General features: G+C 38.6%; 2 protein-coding genes across 2 annotated transcripts; one reads left to right on the plus strand and one right to left on the minus strand.

The window, feature by feature from the left end:
• The first annotated feature begins 543 nt into the window (after nucleotides 1-543).
• On the plus strand, nucleotides 544-4800 carry nots (nothepsin). Its single transcript, XM_086269315.1, has 9 exons — nucleotides 544-689; nucleotides 921-1101; nucleotides 1689-1806; nucleotides 2053-2171; nucleotides 2329-2528; nucleotides 3367-3492; nucleotides 3633-3777; nucleotides 3984-4082; nucleotides 4550-4800. Exons 1-9 carry the CDS (start codon nucleotides 634-636, stop codon nucleotides 4724-4726), a joined length of 1221 nt encoding a protein of 406 aa, XP_086125441.1. The 5' UTR covers nucleotides 544-633; the 3' UTR covers nucleotides 4727-4800.
• Nucleotides 4801-5942: 1142 nt separating this feature from the next.
• Nucleotides 5943-19363, minus strand: LOC147310027 (bestrophin-3-like). The gene is made up of 14 exons (XM_086269675.1): nucleotides 19265-19363; nucleotides 18962-19190; nucleotides 17585-17679; nucleotides 14921-15008; nucleotides 14489-14634; nucleotides 13999-14153; nucleotides 12521-12598; nucleotides 12200-12352; nucleotides 11050-11130; nucleotides 9432-9583; nucleotides 9134-9224; nucleotides 7302-7420; nucleotides 6888-7145; nucleotides 5943-6722 (listed from the first exon to the last, which is right to left on the minus strand). Exons 2-14 carry the CDS (start codon nucleotides 19111-19113, stop codon nucleotides 6347-6349), a joined length of 1944 nt encoding a protein of 647 aa, XP_086125801.1. The 5' UTR covers nucleotides 19114-19190; nucleotides 19265-19363; the 3' UTR covers nucleotides 5943-6346.
• Nucleotides 19364-20692: the final 1329 nt, after the last annotated feature.

Consider the following 20692-nt stretch of genomic DNA (forward strand, 5'->3'; position numbering starts at 1 on the left):
TGCAGGGCGGGTATAAAATTTAGCGGGCTTTATTAGTAACATCCAGAAAAATGTTTGGTGCCCTCTGGTGGCCATAACAGAGGTCCAGTTCAGGGACTCCAGCTAGCTGAAGTTAAATCTAGCAGACAGTCAGCAGCTTCAGCCGTGTCACCATCCACCTGTCAGTCAAAGAGGTCACGCCTCTAATAATGCAAAGTTTAAACCTTTATACAATTTAATTTGTAAACCTGTTTAAATAATTTAAACAGGTTTACATATAAAGGGGAAATCAAACGTCTTTTTTTCTGCTGGAAAGTTTTAACATGGGAGTCTAAGGGGCTCAAGTCAGGTTGCTAGTTTAATAATAAAAAATAATACATTAAAAAAAGCCTTGACCTCCCAGATTTGGATATATGCTGTATTGGTAGCTGAGAGAGCCATGGATGACTTAAATACTTGTTGATCCACGTAATCTAAAATCTTCTGTGATCAAATAACTGAATAATAAAGACCTCTTCTGTCTGTTTAAGCTTTTGGGGGTGGACCTTCTCACAGTTTATTCACAGACTCAGATCCAATCAGACTTACAGTTCAGTCTGATAAACGTCCCCATCGGGTGCCAAACAGCAGTCTCTCAGACTGGCAGATACAGACATGTTCAGGCTGCTGCTCCTGCTGTTTTTAACATGGATGACCTCAGCGCTGGTCAGGTAGGACAATTACACCTTTGTTAATATGGGTGTTCTCTTTATATTAACAGCTGTCCATCCACCAGGGATTTAACAATATAAAGTCTGATTTTCTTCTTTGTTGTACATTTATCGAGGTGCTGTTTAGTGGACCTTCCTCTGTTGAGCCAAAACTAGGCCAACTGTTTTCAAATCAAAAAAGACAATTTGATATAAAAAGTTTACAGAGATACTAAAATGTTCCATCGTCAGCATACCTCTTAGACGGACACGCTCAATTCGTACTCGATTGCGAGCTGATGGCCTGCTGAATGAGTTCCTGAAGGATCACGCCCCTGACATGATTAATCGCCGTTACGCTCAGTGCTTCCCGTCCAGCACGCCGTCACTGAGGCTCGGACGCACCAGCGAGAGGATCTACAACTTCATGGATGTAAGAAGAACAACACTGAGAGTTAGGGTTGCTGGTTCAAAGCCTTCAGCTATTATCAAAATATCCAGTGAGAAGTTTTAACCTTGTTACAGTGATTTAAATATTCCTCTAGGGGTCAGTGTTGTTCATAAATATGCTGATTTGTTAAGAATGATTATCAGATTTAAGGGAAAGTTGCTCAGTTCCGAAATATCAGTATGTCCTAAGTATGCAACTCAAGCTGGACAGAAGCAGTATTAAGTATTATTACAGAAGCAGAAATAAAAGAAATAATAAATAAAAAGTTATCATTTGTACTGCATTTCCATTCTTTATGTCCTCACAAGATATATGTTCCCAAAGTAAGACGTAGTTATTTCCTACATATAGAAGCTTTAAAATGAAAACAACACAGCCCAGTTTACTGAATAGAAACTAACTTAACTAATTTATACTATGAAAACAAAGGGAGTGCCAAGCTGGCCAAAATATGTTAGCATACATGCTAACATTAGCATGAGCATGTCACAACCAGCTACCTTTTTATTTATCTCAGAATTTTTCAAATTAAAATCTCAGCCACACTTTGTGCCCCTGCTGCGTTTCAGGCTCAGTTTTATGGTGAGATCAGTTTGGGGACTCCAGAGCAGAACTTTTCTGTGATTTTTGACACTGGATCAGCTGACCTCTGGGTGCCATCATCCTACTGCATCAGCGAGGCCTGCGGTAACACCTTACATAGCACCACACAATACCAAACAACACCAGTGTTGCATTTGCAGGTCAGGGCAGCCTGACTTTGGTTTATTTTGTTCCAGTCTGATAAGAAGTTCAAAGTCTGTGTGTGTCTGTGTGTACTTGTATAAAGATGTTGTAGGCACATAAATCTGACAAAGGCAAGTCCACATAAAGTAAATAACATGTAATGAATATAAGAAAAGATAATGTCTATGTGTGTGTTTGCATTCACAGCGCTCCACAAGCGTTTCAAGGCATTTAAATCAGCTTCGTTCAGGCATGATGGTCGGAGATTTGGGATTTACTACGGATCAGGTCACCTGCTTGGAACTATGGCCAGAGACACACTGAAGGTCCAAAAGCTCTCAAAATTAAAAAGCTAAACTTCAGTATTAAAATTAACTAACAGCTGCCACGATTAATTTCAAAAATATTTTCATCCATCAAACTCAGTTTGACATTCAGGCACAACTAAAGGAGTACTGTTTTATCTTAATCAACTTGTTCCAGATTGGTGGTCTAACCATCCTGAACCAAGAGTTTGGGGAGTCCGTTTTCGAACCTAGTGAATCATTCCTGACGGCGAAGTTTGACGGTGTTCTGGGAATGAGTTACCAATCCCTTGCAGAGATTCTGGGCACCAATGTTTTTGACAACATGATTGCACAGAAGCTTGTGGACCAGCCAGTGTTCTCCTTTTACCTGAGCAGGTGCATTCATATCAGGAGCTCACCATTTCACCTCAATTAGATGCTCATTGTCATGCTCAGAGGAGCATGAGAGGGAGGATAATTACTTCTTCCTGTCTATTAACCTCTTACTACCCACCTGGTTGTTGGCAGCCCTGCTGAAAATATGGATGGGTTTACTCTTACATTGTAGATGTTAAGAGGGTTTATTTTTAGAATTTCTGGGTAAGCAGCTTTAAAAATCATGCTTTGAAACAGGCAGAAGTTTCACAACTAGTTCTTAAGTTTTGATAGAGTTTTGGTTGGTCAAGAGGGAAAGGCAGAGCAAGAGATAGCCACAGAGAAATGGAAAGGTCAAGGGTAACCAGGAAGTTCAAAGGGGTTTTACTGTGAGCTGTGGAGATGAGAGTTTTTCCCAAGGTTTCAGTTTTTTAAATAGGGTCTGCCTAGTCTGTGTCTAGGTCCAAGACTTATAGACTTCCTACCATCTACAGTGATATAAGAACAAATCCGCTTGGCTTCACTGACAAGAGCATCTGGTGAGCAGTGTTTCAGAGATACTTGATGTTTAGGGAGGTCTTATGGTTTCTAAGTATGCTTAAGTACGACAGGGTAATTCTACAATTTCGATCATAGACATGTTAGGATAAAGAAGAACAATCACCAGGTGAACCAGGAAGATCCACATGGTTGTAATTATTTAAGCATTCCTCCAGTGTTTCAGGGGTCCAGTCCAAGAGTATCTGGTTAGGCACTCGACAGAGATGCTGTACTTCTTGAGGGATATAAATGTGTTTGTTGTTTTTAATATGAGAGTTCTTATCTTTTGTTTACGTAAATGTGAGTTTTGTGCCCGCAGAAAAACCGGCCGTACCAATCCAGCAGGGGAACTGTTGTTAGGTGGAACAAACGAAGCGCTGTATATTGGACCAATCAACTGGCATCCTGTCACTGCCAAGGGGTATTGGCAGATCAAGATGGACAGGTACATTTTTCATATCCCAACAGCACAGCACTTTGGCAGTGTACTATGAACCACTTACAGTAGGGGAAATGGCACAAGACCTTTACCCTTTCTTGTGAAGACATTCATTAATAGAAACATAAAAATGCTTAATATTTCAGTGTAGCAGTACAAGGTGTGAACTTGTTTTGTCCAAGTGGATGTCAGGCGATTGTTGATACTGGAACTTCCCTCATTGCTGGACCAACCAATGACATTCTGAGGCTCCAACAGCTGATTGGAGCAACACCCTCAAACTTGGGAGAGGTACCAAAATATGTCATCTCATAGTCTACTGAAAGACCAGAGAAAGTTATGACTTTTTCAAAGAAAATGTTTAACCTACAGAGGGGACACTTAGACCTACTACTTATTCCTGCTTCAAAAACAATATCAGATATTTCTTGAGAATACTATATGACTACCGTAACTGAATTTTTTCAGCATGTCACTCCTCATTTTGTGTGTTTCAGTTTGTTATCGACTGTGCCAGGTTGTCCAGTTTGCCTCAGGTGACTTTTGTCCTGAATGGAACAGAGTACACACTAACAAGTGAACAGTACATCAGGAAGGTAAGGAAGGCTTATTGTTTTCTTTAGCTTGTGTTAGAACAGCTGCCAGTCTTCTCTTTCTTTTTATTTTCTTTTTCTTTCTTTATTTTTTTGATAAAATAGTAGGAAGGGTAATTGTTTTGGCGTATTCAAAAATGCGTATTATTTTATTATTTTAATGATGCACTTGTCAAATGGCTGAAATCAGAGATTGTTTTGAAATGCAGCTAGCATTTAAACTTCTGTTTATAGATTCTTTGCTTTTTTTTTTTTTTTTACCTCACGCCTAAAAGAAACCACATAAAAAAAATCATAAATAGATCATTAATACATTGAGACTTAAGTGCAAATTTAGTAATTTGGCAGCTATATTTATTTTATATACTTTCATATTTTTACTAACAATTAAAATTGCTTAAGAAATAGAATGTCTCTTTTATACATGAAGCTACTAAACAACTACACAATCCACTTTTTGTCATTATCAGGAGACACTTGGCAGGAATGAGTTCTGTTTCAGCGGTTTCCAGGCTATGGACATTTATTCCAGCACAGACCCTCAGTGGATTCTGGGAGATGTATTTCTGACAGAGTACTACTCCATCTTTGATAAAGGACATGACCGGGTCGGCTTAGCACGTGCCAAACACTCTCCTGAACCATAACTTATTGGCGAACTCAACAGTAAATAAATACTGCACAATTGAAAAGCATTTTGTCATTCTCTGGCCTATTATTGTTCTCACATCATTCTCCAAATACATCAAGGACAAACAACTGTCTAGAAACTGCTGAATATTGCTGACAATACATTAGCCATTACTTCTGCCCCAATGACCACAAAGTTAACATTTTATTTGAAAAGGTACAGTTATTGGAGATTTAACAGCAGCAACAGGGATTGTACAGTCATCACTTTATCTACATTTACAAAAGCACGTGTGATTTACAGTAATCACGGAAAGAAAGAAGATTTTGTTCTTATCCCCTGAGTACCAGTGTTTCATTAAGTGTTACAGTTCCTCTAATGGCCACCAGATGGCTTCCAAGAAGAGTTTATTGAAGTGGATGAGAAACCCCCCTCCCCCTCCCCCCCATTCTTTCAGCATAAACAGCTAACTTGAAATGTTCTCATGTGGGCTGGAAATTATTCTTCAGCTAGAAAAATCACAAAGATACATAGGCTTGTTTTTTTTTGTTGTTGTTGTTTGTTTGGGGGTTTTTTGCACACGTTTCAACTCTAATAATTGTTGATTATTTTGTCTCATTTTGCCTCATTTCTAATTTTTTAAGGAATCATCTATGGGGGTTTTGTAATCTTTGGAATACCAGGATTAAAGAGTAATTCCAGCAAATTTCTTTTTAATGTGCTACTTAACGTCTCATTGGGCCATGCTTAATTTGCAAATTCTGATACAAAAATTCAGGGAAAAGAAAATTCACACAAAACACCATATGGTGAGTTAAACAGCACAATTTTTATGCATCTTTATGGAAAAAAAAATTGCATTTGGACTGTAGATGAATATGCAGATAATTAGCTTAAATCGGCAGTTGCCCTGGATGAAGTTCCTGAATTGAGATGGCAAAATGAATGATCTAAGTGATGGATTTCAGTGTTTAACCATCCAGAGTCTGGCTCATCACAGTGATTCATGATTTCCCATTTTAAATTTGAAGTTCACCATTTAGTACAAGGGTTTACAAGGGTACAAGTTTTAAACTTGTTCAATTTCCAAGGTATTTCAGTCAAGTAATTAAGATTGGGCATAAATATATTGTTGGATAAAAATATTTTTCAGTAACTGTATGAGAAGATCTGTTTTTGGGGGGCTTTTTTTGGGGGGGGGGGGGGGGGGGGACATTGTTTTTGATGTGTGTTACTACAATGATTGATTTAATTATAAAATGATTTGATTGCTAGAATGAGGAAGCTTGGGAGAACATTTCTTAAAAAAAACACTACATGCTATTAAACATTGTCAGCGGGGTCAGGAGTATTTATCTTTAATAATAAGTTAAACCTCACAGGATTAAAATGGGGGTTCATGCTAGAACTGAAGAATAGTTGTTTGCGGTTTATTTTTTGATAGATCATGGTGGCAACAACTGATAAACCCAAAAACCTAGCTTAAATACATCCCTTAAGAGGCCATGTATATCCTGTTTTCCAAGTATTTTTGGTTAAAAACAACAACAACATTAAAGAGTCTTCTTCTTAGGCAACGTGGGTATTCATGTTACTCAGTTTGGTCTTACTGAACAGCTGAAGTTGTGGCTGGTTCTTATTTCTTTTCGAAACTCTCTGATTGGGAGCTGGTGTTTTTGACCTCTTCATTGTCGTTGGTTTCTTCCTTCTCATCCTCCTGAGTCCCTGTTATTCCCTGGAAGTCATAATCGGGGTCAGGGAGCTGCAGAGTGTCTGAGGTTGGACCAGGGGATCTCCTGGACTGGAATCGAGCCAGTCCTTTTCTCCGCCGCCCCAGTCCTTTAGGACTTGGCAGGCTGCGGACCGATGCCTTTGAAGTCTGCCTGGAGAACTGGAGTGAGAACTGACGCCCCCGTGGTTTGGTTGGCTGACGATTATGGCCATTGACAGTTGTCCACCGAAATTCTTTGGGCCCAAGTTGAGTGGGGGAACAACAGAGAGAGGACGCAGTCCTGGAAATACAAAAAGAAAAAAATTAATTCTCACCTAAAGGGCAAGTCTAAGATTATAAAATACTGGGGTATAATTATTAAATTTTCAAAACCTTTTATCTCAAAATGAAGTTTGATGGCCGAACATGGAGTTGAATATCGTTAAAAAGGACACTGGCTGATCACCTTAGGGTTTCTGAGCCTGGGGCTTCATCAGTGGGGGAAGGATTCAGGCCATTCTGAGGTTTGGTATACGAATCCACATTCTGGCAAACGTCGCCACATAATGGAGGGCTGATGACAAGCTGGGGGAAAACAGAAATGGAGCTTTCCGGTGAGGGTGGGTTGCTGTTGACCTCCCTTAAGGTGGACAAAGTGTCCATGGAAGGCTGAGACATGAACAGCGAGGACAGTGGAACATTGATCCCTGGTCCTGCATTGACCCTGGATTTAGAAATGACCAACAGAAAACATAAAAGATCAGATCATTGTAATCTGTGGACAGCTGGATCTTAATATATAAATTATTAAATAGGAACCTTTGGTACTATCAGTAGGATACCAGTTACACATCTATTCATGCTTTAAATATTCTAATACCTGACATCTGGGAAGAAACTGCCAGTTGCATCACTGCTATGTCGTTTGAAGATGGGTCGAGGGGGTCGGAGGTCAGGAGGTTCCTGAACACTAAGCAGACGGCGGACCCGACCCAAAACCTGCAAACATTAAAAATATACTCAGAATCTGAACTTAAAGACTTTATCATTAGTACCTAATGTCAAAGCTTTAAATTTAACAGGTTTCAAATTGTTCTATATTTTTATTCTTCTGCTGTACAAGAGTAGCTTTGTATGATTCACAGTTCAAAAATCATTCTTATGTATCATTTACTGGACTTTGATGGTGTCCTTCAGTCCATCTTACTTATCAAACAAGCCATCCCTTTAAGGTCACCATCCCTATAAGCCAACATTTTTCTGATTGGCTGCCCCTCATAAATTAACAGCTTTGACACAACGTGGGTGGGGTTTCTGTGAATCTGATGACCAAAAAAGGAACATCCCTTCTCTGTGACATCAAACAGGTCCGAGTGCAGAAAAAAATCACCAGCAACAAAGCATTTAGAACAATTTAAAGCCTTAGGGTTTACCACACAGGGGTTACGGTATTTTCTGCACTATAAGACGCACTTAAAATCCTTTAATTTTCTCAAAAATCAACAGTGCGCCTTATAATCCGGTGCGCCATATGTATGACTTCTGGTTGTGCTTACTGACCTCGAACCGATTTTATGTGGTATACGGCACTCAAAAAATCTGTCAAAAGATGTTTTAGTATGACTTTGGTAAGCTAAGAAGCCACACCACTTGATGGATTGTCGGAGCATTATGGCTACCATAGTCAGGAGTCTCGCGGGGTAATCTCGGACCAAAACGCGTCCGCTTCAGGTCCAAAACACTGCGGCATCACTGAGCGTTACAAACTGTCTAAATTCTTTCATCTTTAATAAAATGATCAGCGTTGCTGCTTTACCAGATGTAACAATTAAGTTTAACATCCAGGCACCCATCAAAACAGAATATGTAATGTTCTGACTGAGAGATTACTGAAAAAATTAAAACGTACAGCTCTGCTATCACTTCCAACAGACCCAAGACAGAAAACTAAACAGCAGTGACTTTTGTAGGTTTACTGAAGTTGGGCTAGCTGGTATATAATGATGTGCCATGTGATCGCTAGCAACACAGCTATGTTAGCATAACATAAAAACAATGAAGCTGGGGGATGAATGTTAACTTTTTTCCACTCGATAAAACCACCCGATGGTTAGGGGCAAAGGCAATCGCATGGCAGGATGCTGTAAACGGACCAAATTTCACTCAGGAGAACAACTGAGATAATCCATCTACAGTACGAGGTTGTCATAAATATACTGCAACAATATGGGAATAGAGCACCTGCAAGAGAATTCAACATTAATGAATCAATGCTGGAAGTGGCGCAAGCAAGAAGAATGAGTTGAGTAAAGTTTGTCTTATCAGACTGTTTTGTTTCGCTTAATGCGCCTTTTAATCCGGTGCGCCTTATGAATGAACACAGACAGGTTCATCGACAGTGCGCCTTATGGTCCGAAAAATACGGTACTTGTACATTGGCCTTCCTATTAAAAGGTTGGTTTAATATGAAAATCCAACACTGGAATAGGACATATATGGCAAAAAAACAAGGAAAAGTATAACAAATCCAAAATAAGGTTTAAGTTAAGGCCTCATGATTAAACTGTTTAACAAATAATATCTCTCAAGGTCAACACCCTTATTTACATTTTCACAAGTACTTATTTTTCTACTCTCTGCAGTTTTTATACTTACCTCCTTTTTTCCAGAAATCAATTTTAAATTAAAAAATGAAAGCAATAAACATTTTACCGACTCTTGGCGCCGCGGCAAAGTATAGTCCTGTTGCCGCTGATGGTCGTGGCTAACATCAGTGTCGTCAAACTGCAGGATGTCCGAGAGACTGGAAGAGACATTGAAAAAGAATTTGTCATGCTGATAAAACTTCTCTAAAAAAAACTAATTCTATAACAACTAGCACGTCTGTGACAATTCACCCACACAGACTGAGCTACAATGTGAAACATAAACTCCAACACGTCCTTCAGGAAAAATGTTTGTTCTCTAGAGGATTATAACTGTGCATCAGCCGCTAAACTTGATCCCTGACCCCATGTCGGTGGTGGAGCCAAGAAATGAGGGGATGCAGTAGTCTGCAGCAGCCAGCGTGTATGGTGGCCGTGCATCGCAGTCATTCCAGTAAATGTCTTTGGTCATGTGAGGCATGTTCATGTGCATCTCATCCACTGCCAGGAGAGACACCTGCAGGAACAGGTAAAGAGGAAGAATGAGGCGTGTTCAGTTTTCAAGAGACATTATTTATAAAAATTTATTAAGTAAGATTAAATTGGTAAGAAAATCTACCAATAATTTAACAGGAGAATCTTTCATAGTCAAATCTAATCCGGTTGATTGATTGTGCTTCTTGGAAGAATGGATATTATTATATAACTATAAGAAGGAAGAAAACTGCCTAAATCACAACTGAAAAGAGCTCAGCAATATTTTTAATTATTTTTTATACTTAAAGGAAGTAAGGAATTTATAAAAGATGGCACAATATGTTGTATTAAATATCACATTTGCTTTTCTTGTTAGTTTATTTTCTAACCTTGTTGTTGTTTCTGATTTATTTTGTCACATTTATTTATTCATTTATTTACTGCTTTCATTTTCTTCTTATTTACCAACTTGTTCAATGTTAGTTTATTTCTTTATTTCTGTTTATTTCTTTATTTTCCCATTGTATTTCCCCAAAAATTCACAGATTTTGAATTACTGATTTATTTATTTTTTGTTATTATTATCTTATTTTTTTCTGCATTTTCTCTTTTTTTTATGTAAACAAGGGTGTGATTTAAAGTATAATATGGGCTAAATGTTTAGCCAGAATGAAAAATAAAACAGATTATGGAAACAACAACTTTGACCAAAATCAATAAATAAATGACAAATTAAATGGTCAGTAAATCAACAGGATGTAATACAAAGAAAAATGAATGTAGAAGCTCACTGAATGAGAAACATCAAATGTCACATTTTAGGAATCAACTGATGTCCTTATATATTTTTTCTATTATTTTGCGGTCTGTAACGCATTCTTCATTTGAGTAATTTAGTAATTTTTTCATGAATGACTGAATTGGGTAGTTTTGGTCTTTTATATGTTTTTGTGATTTCATATTTGCAAATATATAGTCATAGTTCTAGTTCTAGCATGCTAATAAAAGTTTGAATTATTTATTCAGAACATTAACTGTTACACAAAACAATGGAAATGTAAAAACTATTTAATTTTGATTTCTATTTTCTTATAAATACAAAAATCCATGTTGTAAGCTTTGTCATTATGATTTATTTAGTGCGGATTGATGTGGAAATTCATTTAGAGTGAAATGAAAAAGAGTAAAAAATAAAAGTTTACTCTAAAACTTGCTTTCGAGTAGCTTGTGTTTAAATTGTGTGTAACTGGGCCTCATGTGGCATCATGTGCTTGACTTCCTTGCGTGATGTAAAAATAAAACCAAGTGTGGAAATGTTCCAGAGTATATTTTTGTCCAGCAGGAGAAACGTGTAGGCAGCTCCTTTCCATCTATTCCGTTCTGCTCCCTGACAAACCACAACAGTTTCTCATGTTCCCTTTCTGTCCACGATAAAGTCAAAAGTGTTTGTTCTACCAGAACAGACCCTGGAAATATAAGAGACTTTGAGCCTCCGTCATTGCTGACCTGAAGGTTCCTGTCGATGATCCAGTTTGCCTCAAAGTCATCGTCATCATCGCCAAACGGGTTGATCAGCTGCTCTGCTACCTGCCAAACAAACAAACATGTCTGAAAATCAGTCAAACTAAAAACACAAAACTGCCTATATGTAAAAAAAATAAATATTACTACTGCTCATGACAATCGAGATGGCCGTTGTCACTGCTCTGTAGGTTTCCTCGTCTCTGTTTAAGGGATTTTTCAACATTGCTTGCATTATAGTGATACCAGCATATGTATCTCCAATTTCTACAAAATATTGTTTTTGAGAGGATGTAGCAGCTTTAGTTTCTTTTACCATGACACTGAGAACCAAACATTTATAACCACACTACTTGTGACACTCTGGCTCATGCAATATTTCTGGCTCGTCTCCACCAAGTAGATTATTATTAACCTTGTGTTATTTATATAACAGAAATACGTCATGAGATGAAAGAGGTCAGCCACAAATGTATTGATGTGTTTCAAGCAGAAGAAAAACAAGATAGACACATCATCTTGTGTTATTAAATGTGTTATTAAATAATTAATCTGAAATATCTCATATAAACTTGGTCTTATTTCCCAATCAGCATCCTCCTTCTGCTTTTATTAATTGTACTCCTTCCATTAAAAATACATTTTGTTTGTGTTTGTCTACATTTGAGTTCCAATTTTGTACTGAAGCATAAGAACTGTGTGTGTTTTTGGCTTATTACTGCCTATCTTATCTCTGCATTTAGTACTAGATAAATAAGTACTTGAATTTTTGAATATGCAGTCATGTAGATTACATACATTAGCATATGTTACCCTGTCTCTGTGAAACTGTAGGACACATCTTCCATGAAAAATATCTGCATAAATATATTTTGTTGTATAACAAACTTGAGGAATAAAGAAGTCCAAAACTAAATTTTACTTTTGCCAGAACAGCACAAAAGCCCCTCTGCAGGCTTCCAGACAGGAACCAATCAGACAACAGTGGGCTTTCACAGAGGTGTGACCTAATGAGACATGACACACCAGGCTTGATGAGTCATGCAAAGCTACTCTGGTGGAGTCTCTGACTAAAAATATAAATTCACAAGTTTGTTTTACATATTCACAAATTGTAGGAAAGAATTTATTTGACCTTAAGCCAGCCACAGTAGAAGAAGAACTGCAGCAAGGTGAAAACGGGGACGTACAGGTCAAGGTCATGACCTTGGTAACCACGGGTGTGGTCAAGAAACTGTCGACCAATTAGACAAGCAAAGAAAAAGGTGTAGACAGCAAGAGTGACAACCTAAAAGGAGAGAGAGAGTGAGAGTGTTGTTCAGATTCCTTCTTCTCTCTGTGGGCGATTCAGAGCTCTGATTCAGTTAGTGTAATGATTATGATGTGATTACATGAGCTACATCCGTATCAAACATGCTGCTGTGGCAAGTACGAAACAGACAGGACGGACACAGACCTGTGTGTAAACCAGAGGGACACCGACCCAGTTGTAGCCAAAAAGAGTCGCACACCAGGTCCTGAAGCGATTCATTTCCTAACACAGAGAGGAAACAGCAGTCTTTCCCCAGCTTCCAGCAAACTGTGAATTTCTGTAACTCAGTAGGCTAGTTGGAAAAAGAGTCTCATTTGCCGTTCTGGGAAAGCTGAGTGTCACATTACCTACATGTCTCCTTTATGTGGTCACAGGCTAACGGGGGTTTTAGGATCTAACTGGCTCCAAAGGATGAATGAGTGTGCTTTGAGTGCTTAAGAGCTTTTTCCTCTCTAACAGCATATGTCTGTAATCAAATGGCAGCGTTGGAAAAAATATTAAGGTTATCTGATTATACTGATCTTTAATGGCCATACTGTATTGTTTTTTACCATGATGTTATCATGATAATGTAAGATATAAGCATGTAGTTAAATTAATAGTGATACATTATGAGACGTAAGTGGCTGAGCCACAAAAATCTTTTTGCAGCTGTAAACAGTATAAAAGATGGACATAGCTTCTGGGTCTGACACCGGTCAACAAGCATTTTGGTACTGGCAGTTTTTCACCTGTGCTGTAGCAGATTTTACTTGCTGATGCCAAATGTAAAAACTGTTTTTGTTTAGCTTGTTGTGTTTTTTAGTTATGAAGTATTGGACAACTTCAATGACTGGGCAGAAACACCGATGCATTTCAGCATTTAAGAAATATGTTTATTTTCCAGAAAAGTGAAGTCAACATTAAGGAAGGTGTTTTTGTTGGTCGTGAAATACGTGAACTGATGTTTGATGACGTGTTCAAAACGAAACCGAAGCCTAATGGATCATCACCACGTGAAGCATTCATGTAGCATGTCCAGAATTTTCTTGGCAATCATGGAGCAGAGAAATTATCCACAGCTGAGCTTGTGGATAACGCGCTGAACGCATAACAGCTAATAAGTGCCAAAATATTAATGAAGATACACGCCTTACATCTCAACTTTCTTTCACCAAATCTGGTTGATGTCAGTCTCGAGGCTTCAAAATAGGGCTTCCAAAGATAGGATGTTGTCATAGAAGCTATGTCCACCCTTAGTCAATATTGCCCATTTCCAAACATGAAAAAGATAAAATAAATAAAATACCCAGGCTAATACTTTAAGCTTTAGTGTGCCCCAGGGAAGGGATTTGCTAATAAGTGACTAAATTATACTAATGATAATAAACGTCTTCATGGCAAAAACAAGAACCTGTGGTGGTGGTAAAGTCACTGCGGCGTCGTTCATCTATGCAATTTATTTCTTGTGTTTGAATTTATGCTTACAAAATCATAAAAGTGTTGTGAGTTTATGGAGATTATGTTGCTAAGCAATTTCTATGAAGCGAACCACGGCGACGCTAACTGCCCTGTCGGCCAACAACAGTGACACATTATCCCTGCAGCGTTCTCTCGCCATAAAAGTGCATTTTTATAGTCACGTTGAGAATGTTCTGCAGGTCGATGCTGTCTTGGATGCGTCCTTCCTGCCGAGCTTTAGACGCCAGGTTGGAGAACCAGACAACAGGGATCCAGTACTTCAGGTGAGGAGAACGAACGTTCTCAAACACCTTCCTCTCCTCAGGTGTCATGAAACCTACAGATGGGGAAAAAACATTGTTTAAAATAAGTCAGTGTTGGATTCATGTTGATAGACTATTTAAATAAAATGATGGATCATATTGTTCCAAAGCAGTTTCAGACATAACGCTTCCATGCAGACAGACGTTTAGGTTTTGTTGACAGAGTATCAGCCCAAAGTACTTCTTTAATTGGCCAATAACAAGGTAGTCCCTGGAGTGATATCAGGAAGAAATTTAAGTGGCGAGGAGCCGAACTCTGACTTTTATATTTCTAGTTAAGACACATTAAGATCACAGTGTGCTCATTTTGAAATACAGCTGATACACACTAAAATACTCAGGCTCTAACCTGCCTCGACCACATGATCCATGGTCGGGAATCGTTTGCAGACAGCCGTGCTGACGGAGCGGAAGATGAGGAGCGATGTGAGGTTAACGTAACGTACCAATGTCCGGCGCAGCAGGCGGCCATATTCGTCTTTACCCTGAACACAGCTGTAGAAAGATAGAAAACAAAAATGGAGTTCGTGATTATCGTCAGCTAACCACACCTTATTCTTCTTGTGTATTCAGGCTCGTTTTGCACGGGGCACTGAAGTGTTCCCAAATCACTAAACAAGACAAGGTAGCTTCTAAATAAGTTAATTATGGATTCTTAGTGGCTACATTTGTCTATCTTTGATGTAAAGTCTGTGAGTTCCTGTCTGTGCCTGTAGAGGGCAGTGTTTTTGTAGTGGGTACTTGTGGCCTGTAGAGGGCACATTAGAGATGTAGACTGTACCTGGAGATGTGGAACATGAGTCTGTCCGGCCAGGGCAGGTTAACAAACTGATTCCACCACCGATTCACCACCAGAGTCACATAAAAACCTAAAACATTTATATTCAGTTAACACATAATAATTTGTAACTGTTGTGATAATGCAACCTATCCAAACAATTGAGCTCTTTTACAGCAGTAAATAAATAATCATGTCATGCTGACTTACAATGATGTTGCTGCAAGCACATTTAACATGAAGGACACATTGTGAGAGGCCCTAACCCTAAGAGTTTGATAGAGATCTTATCAAACTCTTATGATATACTTTAGTATTCAAACACAACACATGTCTGTCAGTCAGCACTAAGCCCTGTTCTCAGTGGGTAATATTAGCTTGGCGTATCCTGAGATTATTATAATAACACTCTGGTTCTTTGATCCCCTGTAAATCCAACAAACTGTAAAGTGACAGCCAGGTGTTTGTTAAAATCTTAAATCTTAACCACCTGAAATATATGGCAATGACCCAGTGTGCACACATTTACAGGTGTGTATAAAGGACACACAGTGGTACTAAATACTGTCAGTGGACTTGAGTCTCACACACAGTTCACAGTTGTAGCTTGAAAACTTCATGTTGCAGTTTGCAAAATACCAGAAGTGCATTTATTTCTTTTTCTGCCACATATCCAGACCTCCGTCCAACATAGTCCAGATATATCCAGACCTCCTCTGAGGTCTTCTCAGCTATCAACAGGTGATATCAGACAGGTGGATGTATGATCTAAATGTCTGCTAGGCTTTACCTCAGCCAAATGAAATTCTTTAATTCTGGACTGTGTTTGGAGCACTTTTAATACAATTATCTGACAAATAACATGGCTGGCTGTGAGGTTTAGTTTTGGTGAGTGAGATTTACCTGGATGCTACTTAGCACTAATCATCAGCTATCTGTGAGTAATGCACCCACACAGAAAAACGAAAATCTATTGAAACTTGAAAATAAGCAGAGAATCAATGGATGGCATTACCTTGATTATCTCTTCTAAAGAGTGTATGTGTCCTCTAAGGACTGGTTGGATATATGTTTCCTGGTCTATCCAGGGGTTCCCACACAATTTTTCCTGCTGGGAAAACCTCCAGAATAAAGCCCAGGATGCCCAAACTATGTGAAGTGACTGTTTTCAGTGCAATATTACTGATTACTGAACCTGATTTTCTCGTGAGTCCACGTTGTATATTAGAGACTCTAAGGTCAATTCACTTACTGCAAGGGCATTTTTACAGTTCATTTACTCTGGTCCAAATCAGTTGATGAGTTTTTAAACTTGTTAGTTTCCTCTATTGTCTGATTTCACACGTAGAAAAATTCAAGTAAACACCACACAAACTAAAATATGTCACTCAAACCACATGGTAGTGTGAAGTCCTCTTATTGGCCATGTGTGCGGAGCGGGAGTGACAGAAACAAAAACAGGACTATTTTTTGGATAATTCTAAAATTCATATTTATCTGGGAAATGTTTTGAGCAAAACTGTACTCTGCATATGGCTCCAAGTGTGATTAATATTTTCACATCTGAGTTTAATTTAAACAAAACTAAAGAGCACTCGCTGCAGGACACGGCACCTATTTTCTTACATTGTGTTGTTGATGTCATCACAGTCATTTAGGACCATGGGTCATTTTTGTCTGGATACTTTGATAAATTGTCAACTCATGCACATGCATCTCCTGTTTTTGGCATTTACTTTAGTTACTGACACTATTTGTCTTTTATTTTCTGGAAAAACCACATTTTAGGAACTGTCAGGTTTTAATCTTTTTTTCAGTTGACAAACATAGTGAATATGCATCCTGGGATGGTGGTGGTGATGGTGGGTGGAGATCAGCTACACAAACATTCATCCTGCTTTTAGCCTTTTCTCCTCTTTAATGATCCGATTCCATTAGCAGGCTGCTAATGAGGCAACCAAACACCCCCTCTGTTCAGCTCTCCGCTCAAGCAGGAAACACACTTACAGTTATATTTGAGTTTTCATGTCGCTCTTTTTTTATTAGACTTAATTTTTACTTTAGTATAATAATAACACAGGTCGGCTACGTTCTTCAATCCCCTGAGAATCTCTCAAGTCTGAAAGGCATTAGGAATGAAATCTAGGAAGATAATAAAATGTTATGTAATCTCTTCCAGTATCTGAGAATCACTGGTTAAATGATCATAAAGCTTGTTTTTAAAATATAAATATATTAAGTAAAATATAGCAACTAAATATGCTTACTGTATAATTAAGACTTTTTCATGAATGGACAAGATGAATATCAGATATGTAACTCAACCATTCACCACCGTGACGTCTACTTTAGTCTGGAAGTGTTTCTTTCAGAACAATCGTCCATGTGATGATTCATGTGTTTTACATGTCATCAGTTCAGATAGTAGTAAGCTTTAAGGTTAGGACCTTGTGCAGACAATGGTGACTGTAGGACATGGTACACTCGAAAAATCCACTACAACCACAGCACTAACACACTCACAGTGGCTTTACAGTTCTATGAAGTCAGACAGAAAGGTCTAACCGTGAGGTTAAAAATGGAATTAGCCTGTATGTTTCTTTTAAAAGAAAAATACTAGAAGACTATTGAAATAAAAGTAAAGCTATGGTTTGTCAGCTAACATACCCAAGACGAAGGTGACGGGGATCTGTTCAGCATATTTGTCACAGTACATGGAAAGTTTCTCAAACAGTCTCTTCTGATCCTCGGAGAGCACAATCCTAGAGGACAGAGGAAACCGTCGTCACTGCCAGCAACTAAGAATTTAACATATGAGAAATTCTTCTGAAGTTACTCTTCAGCCGATCAGAAAGTTTCTGAATGAACTACAATAAGCTGCAGGTCTGTTGCCCAATATGTGCTTCTATTCAGAAATACAAAGTCAGATAAATCTTTTTCCACACAGACATTTTCTGATATACTGTATTAGTTATTTAATATAAAACCTTTAATGAAATTGCATAGAAGGCTCACATCCTGTTTGCCTGGAGTCAGATATGTGGTTACAACTTGATGAAAGCTAAATAGTCAACTTTCATTTGTAGCATATATAAATGATAACTCAGTCATGTTGTTTGTTTTGTACAACAGTCTCATCAAGTTAATTTATTCTGTCATATTATATTTATTGTAGTGAGCTGTTATACTTTATTTAAGATATTTTGCTAAATAATGTGTTCATTGTTTTCCCTGCTGCAATAAAGGAATTTGGCAGGTTTGGGGCTGTGAAATAGATCTTTTCTTAAATATATATGAAGATAGTATCAAAAACAAGAGCCGCTGAGACATAGTTTTAGAAAGAGGAGATTGTGTTACTAGGTCCCACCTCCTGTTTTACCCAAGTCTGAGCTTAGCTGTTGTTGTATCAGATTCTACTAATATTTTGTTCTCACTGATTGGATAGCAGGGGGAAAAATGCAGTGGTCCCATGGATCTGTCAAAAAAAAAAGTTGAACAATTTAGGGCAACTGATTTAGTGGTTTGTTTTGTATGATTTACGCTTTAAAATAATCCCAGTTCATTGTATACTGGATCTTGATACTAAGGTTATGACAGAGAGCTAAAACTAAAAACTAAAAACCAAAATAAAAGTTTTGGAAAATAAAAACTTCAGAAAGAGCTGAAAGATTCAGACAGAACAAAGCTCATTTAGCTTCTTCCCCTTCTGAAACACTCTAAGATCAAACTTTTGCCCACAGAATATGAACATTAATCATTTACAAGATGAAAAAAATGTTTTTGGTTGGCTCATGTTGCTAACCAAAAAGGGGCGGAGCTTATAACCACTAGAGTGAGGATATATTTTGGCTTCACTTCTTGGGACTCATCCGACATTACATCGAGTTTTGAGTTGTATCAGCCACTCTGAACAGTGTAGCAATATTTATTAGTAACTATGTTGAAATTTACAAGAATTTAAAAGAAACACTTGCATGATGCACAGCTGTAATACGACACTGTCGCTTCCCTTCCTGTGACTGTGAGTGTGTGTGTGTGTTTGACCTGTATACGACGCTGAGGACGGTGTACAGCAGAGCAAACAGGATGAACTCTCGGTACAGCAGCTTGTAGATGCTCCCCTTCCAGCGCAGCAGCAGCTGGTGAAAACCGAAGAAGGTGGCGTTGGCGACTTTACTGGAATAAGTAACCGTCATCCTGAGACTGAGGAGCAGACTAAGACCTTCATCCAATGGGAGCTAGTGGATAGTCCCACTGGTTTTCTGGTTACAGCCTGGATAATTAACACCACCTTAACATTATGAACATAAATGATCACTTTTGTCATTATTGCTGTATTTTACTCACAGAAAAATGCCGTTGCTTCCTCCTCAGCAGTGCTCTTCATCAGGCTTCTTTCCTGATTTCTTTTTGCCAAATGCCAACCAAACACACACTCTTTCTCTATCTCTTCCGTTCTCTCTCTCCCTCTTTTCTCTTCACCATGAAGCTGTCCAGTTGCCCAGTAATGTCATGCAGCACGCACGCACACACACACACACACACACACACACACACACACACACACACACACACACACACACACACACACACACACTATTCAGAGCTATATTGATGAGCCAGAAGGCTAAATGTAGTCATGTTTCAGCTGTGTGTGGGCCAGCATACATAACATTCGAGGTAAACATGTATAAACAGAAACACTATAAGAGGCAACATGAGGTCATAACACAGAGTGACAGTGAACAATCAAATAAACATAAATGTTTTAATATGACTATAAAATAATAAAGAAAGATTCATTTTAAATCTTTTTTAAAATTTGATTATAAAACATTTAAATACCAAACAGCACTAACTTTATATTTCTAAAGAGGTTTTCCATTTGCCTCGAGTCAGATGAAATTTGTTTAGTGGCATCTAGTGGACACTAGAGCAACTCAACTAATTCATGTTGAGAAATATGGAGGGCTCATGGTGCCAAAATAACAAATTAAATAAAAAATAAAAAAATAGGGTCCTTCGCAGTATCTTACCTATTCCTAGGACTGCACTCTTCTGGACAGAGATCTCAGATGTTGTTCCCGGGGTCTGCTGGAGTTACTCGCCTAGCTTGGGGGCCACTGCATCGAGTACTCAGATTACAACTGGGACCACTGTTGCCTTCACCCTCCACATCTTCTCGAGCTCTTGTGCTCCTTATGCCCTACATTGTCTCAGGAGCATCGCTGCACAGCCTACCCTTGGGGTCTTTCCTGGTGTGGTAAACCCCAACCTTTTTTGCTTTTGTGCTCAGAGCGTGTTACTGTGAGGTCATGGTCAGTGTCCCTGTGCTGGCTTTCAGTCCAGGTTTGTCAAGCCACAGTTTTAGATTGAAGAAGTCAGTTGGATGACTCATGAAACGTAGTCAGTATCTGTAGCCAGTCTTGTTGATGGGGTTCAGTACAGCAGCGGGATCCAGGCCTGATCTGCTCTTCATTTTTTTCGTGTTTATATCATGTGAGACAAATGTCTTGGTGCATGTTCAATCATCCGAGGAAGGAAATCCCAAAAAGTTTCTTTTCTTCTGGACGTAACGTTTTTATTGGGAGAAACGTTTCATCACTCATCCAAGTGACTTCTTCGGTCTAGGTGACTGCAGGTTTTCCCAATCTTATAAACAGTACATTTGCATAATGACTGAAACTAGCACCACTGAAGGAACAAAGGGCTTGGAGGTCAGTGGTTGATCAACAATCACTGATGAAGCAAAGCACAGCAGGACAGCTGCTCCTT

The sequence above is a fragment of the Aulonocara sp. 'chitande type north' Nkhata Bay genome, linkage group LG17 (assembly GCF_057382095.1).
Source record: "Aulonocara sp. 'chitande type north' Nkhata Bay isolate Kocher_YH1m ecotype deep benthic linkage group LG17, A_spYH_male_GT1.1, whole genome shotgun sequence".
In the NCBI taxonomy this organism is placed as follows: Eukaryota; Metazoa; Chordata; class Actinopteri; order Cichliformes; family Cichlidae; genus Aulonocara; species Aulonocara sp. 'chitande type north' Nkhata Bay.

What these genes read in the sequence shown, in the direction of transcription:
- nots (XM_086269315.1), top strand. Translation starts at nt 634, where the DNA reads ATGTTCAGGCTGCTGCTCCTGCTGTTTTTAACATGGATGACCTCAGCG. An exon ending in CTGCATCAGCGAGGCCTGCG is followed by an intron (nt 1,807 to 2,052) that starts GTAACACCTTAC and finishes TTGCATTCACAG; the next exon opens with CGCTCCACAAGCGTTTCAAG. An exon ending in CACCCTCAAACTTGGGAGAG is followed by an intron (nt 3,778 to 3,983) that starts GTACCAAAATAT and finishes TGTGTGTTTCAG; the next exon opens with TTTGTTATCGACTGTGCCAG.
- LOC147310027 (XM_086269675.1), bottom strand. Translation starts at nt 19,113, where the DNA reads ATGACGGTTACTTATTCCAGTAAAGTCGCCAACGCCACCTTCTTCGGT. An exon ending in CTCATGTTCCACATCTCCAG is followed by an intron (nt 14,635 to 14,920) that starts GTACAGTCTACA and finishes ATCTTTCTACAG; the next exon opens with CTGTGTTCAGGGTAAAGACG. An exon ending in TCTACTGTGGCTGGCTTAAG is followed by an intron (nt 11,131 to 12,199) that starts GTCAAATAAATT and finishes TTTGTTTGGCAG; the next exon opens with GTAGCAGAGCAGCTGATCAA.